The sequence below is a fragment of the Oryzias melastigma genome, linkage group LG16 (genome assembly GCF_002922805.2).
Source record: "Oryzias melastigma strain HK-1 linkage group LG16, ASM292280v2, whole genome shotgun sequence".
Lineage (NCBI taxonomy): Eukaryota > Metazoa > Chordata > Actinopteri > Beloniformes > Adrianichthyidae > Oryzias > Oryzias melastigma.
This window is the reverse complement of record NC_050527.1, coordinates 4,435,772-4,437,750: the sequence shown is the minus strand read 5'-3', so window position 1 is coordinate 4,437,750 and position 1,979 is coordinate 4,435,772. Positions and strand designations below refer to the sequence as shown.

Below are 1,979 nucleotides of genomic sequence, written 5' to 3'. Positions count from 1 at the left end.
CCAAAAAAGATCAAGAGGGAGAAATTTGAAATGACCTCCACATGTAACACCGGTCCTGTTTTGAGGGTTTTCTAATTGTTGCCACTGAAGTGTACCTGTTGTTAATTCAATGAACACCAATGCCAGAAGGTGAAAAACAACATACAGATTTGTTCTGTACTCTCAGACAATGAAAACTAAGAAAAAAAAATGTAAACACATGCTAGAAAACAACTCATATCCTTAACCTGTATTTGCTGCATGATTCAAAATGTCAATTTGTATTCTAGAATAATTTTAGAAAATAACATCCGAGGGGAAAGAAGAAAGGAAGGTTTGTATAGCTCATACCTGTCGTCAACTGTTGTTGGAGGACCTGGTAAAGACGGAGTTGTTTTGATGGTGGGGGGAGTTTCAATGATAGTGGGTGGGGTTGTCGTGTTTGCTGGTGGGGTCCTGCAAGAGTCACATTTTTCTCAAAGACAAAGGAACCAAATTTCCAATTTTGTGTTAATCCTAAACTTTTCTTTTCATCCTACCATGAACATGGCCCTTCATTTCCATCCGTGGGTTGATGGACAAAGTTCGTCGGTCTCACTTGTGGACATGGTAGAGTACTTCCATTAACCAGTGGAGTGAGATCTAACAATACATAAAACATATGAGCAATCCTACAATTAAACAAATATTTTCAAATAAACTTGACATTTTTTTAAGGAACAAAAAGCCTCCTACATTTTGCATTTTCCTAACTTGACTTTTATGTTAAAAAAAAGGAAAAACGTGTTAAAGGGGCCATACCATGCTTTTCTTTACTCTTTCAGAGTAAACTATGTCCATATATGTGATCGTATATTACCTTTGGAACACTAAAAAACAAATTACTTATGAAATATGAATTATTTTTTTAAAATGACTCGGTCTATGAATCACTGCCTTTTGCTACTTGAGGTTCCCGCCCATTTCATGTTGTCAGCCATGTTTTCAGTTCTTTATATTGAGCGATGAACAAAATGATACACTTAAAAGCTCAAAAAGTTGATTTGTCATGGTATGGCTCCTTTAAGTCACCCGAAGTCACAATGCAGGCAATCATCAAATTAGTCTTAAACAAAATGACCTCATTATTAATAATACAACTTTACATCTCATTTTATGAAAATTCTTTGAGTTACAACACTTAAAAGTATGTATTCAATTTTGCTTGAATAGACTTGGTGATGGTTAAAAAATGTATAGTTTTTTGGATCTTGCTTGATATTTGTTTTAACATTTATTTATTTTATGGTCTTTTGGCTACGAAGTATATTAACATAGACACCTGTTACAAGTAGGTATGCTTTTTTTTCTTGTTTTGTGCCAAAAAAAAAATGTTGGTAGTGTTAAATAGCAGTCATGATGTGATCAGAAAACAGCCCTAAAGTTACTTAGTAAAATTCTTAACTTGCCTTGAAAGTTGAGGGTAAAAACAGCACTCCCTCCTTTGAGGAACTCTCTGTTTTGCATTTCTTCCAAAGTTGAAAACCTATATAATCCATAAAGAACTCCACCATAGACCTGCTTATTATTCTCATCTGTGAACACTGGAGATCCAATCTTGCGTGGGTTGTCAAAGTAATTGACACCTGTTCGTAAGAAGCACATATGTTGTTTGCAAAGTTAAAAAGGTTTCTTTTGTCTTCTTAAGAATTTTTTTAGGTTTTCACTCCCTTACCGTTGGGGTTGACGTGATATTCGTTAGTGGTGAAACTCCATCGTTTAGCCATCTGTTGCTGAATGTTTGGTGTTTGATCCAGCATTTGAAAAGTCATTTGTCTACGTAAGCAAGGCCAGTCCAGTTGATCATCATAATCACCAGACAGGAGCTGCATGTACAGTCCAAAATGTGTCCCAAAAAAGAAAGCACCAAACTGGAAAGCATAACCCTCACTGGAGTACTGCCGTGAACTGTATATTCTGGCTGTAGTGGTCTCCAGGACTGTCTGAAAGTCATCAATCTG

General features: G+C 35.9%; 1 protein-coding gene across 1 annotated transcript in view; it reads right to left on the bottom strand.

Annotated features, from left to right (window-relative positions):
- Positions 1-1,979, bottom strand: part of LOC112143796 (meprin A subunit beta) — a 28,016-nt gene that overhangs the window by 5,435 nt on the left and 20,602 nt on the right. The window contains exons 15-18 of the mRNA XM_036215890.1: positions 1,694-1,976; positions 1,428-1,604; positions 519-621; positions 331-435 (exon numbers count right to left, since the gene is read on the bottom strand). Of these exons, the coding sequence (XP_036071783.1) occupies positions 331-435; positions 519-621; positions 1,428-1,604; positions 1,694-1,976 (668 nt within the window). The remainder of the gene's footprint in view (positions 1-330; positions 436-518; positions 622-1,427; positions 1,605-1,693; positions 1,977-1,979) is intronic.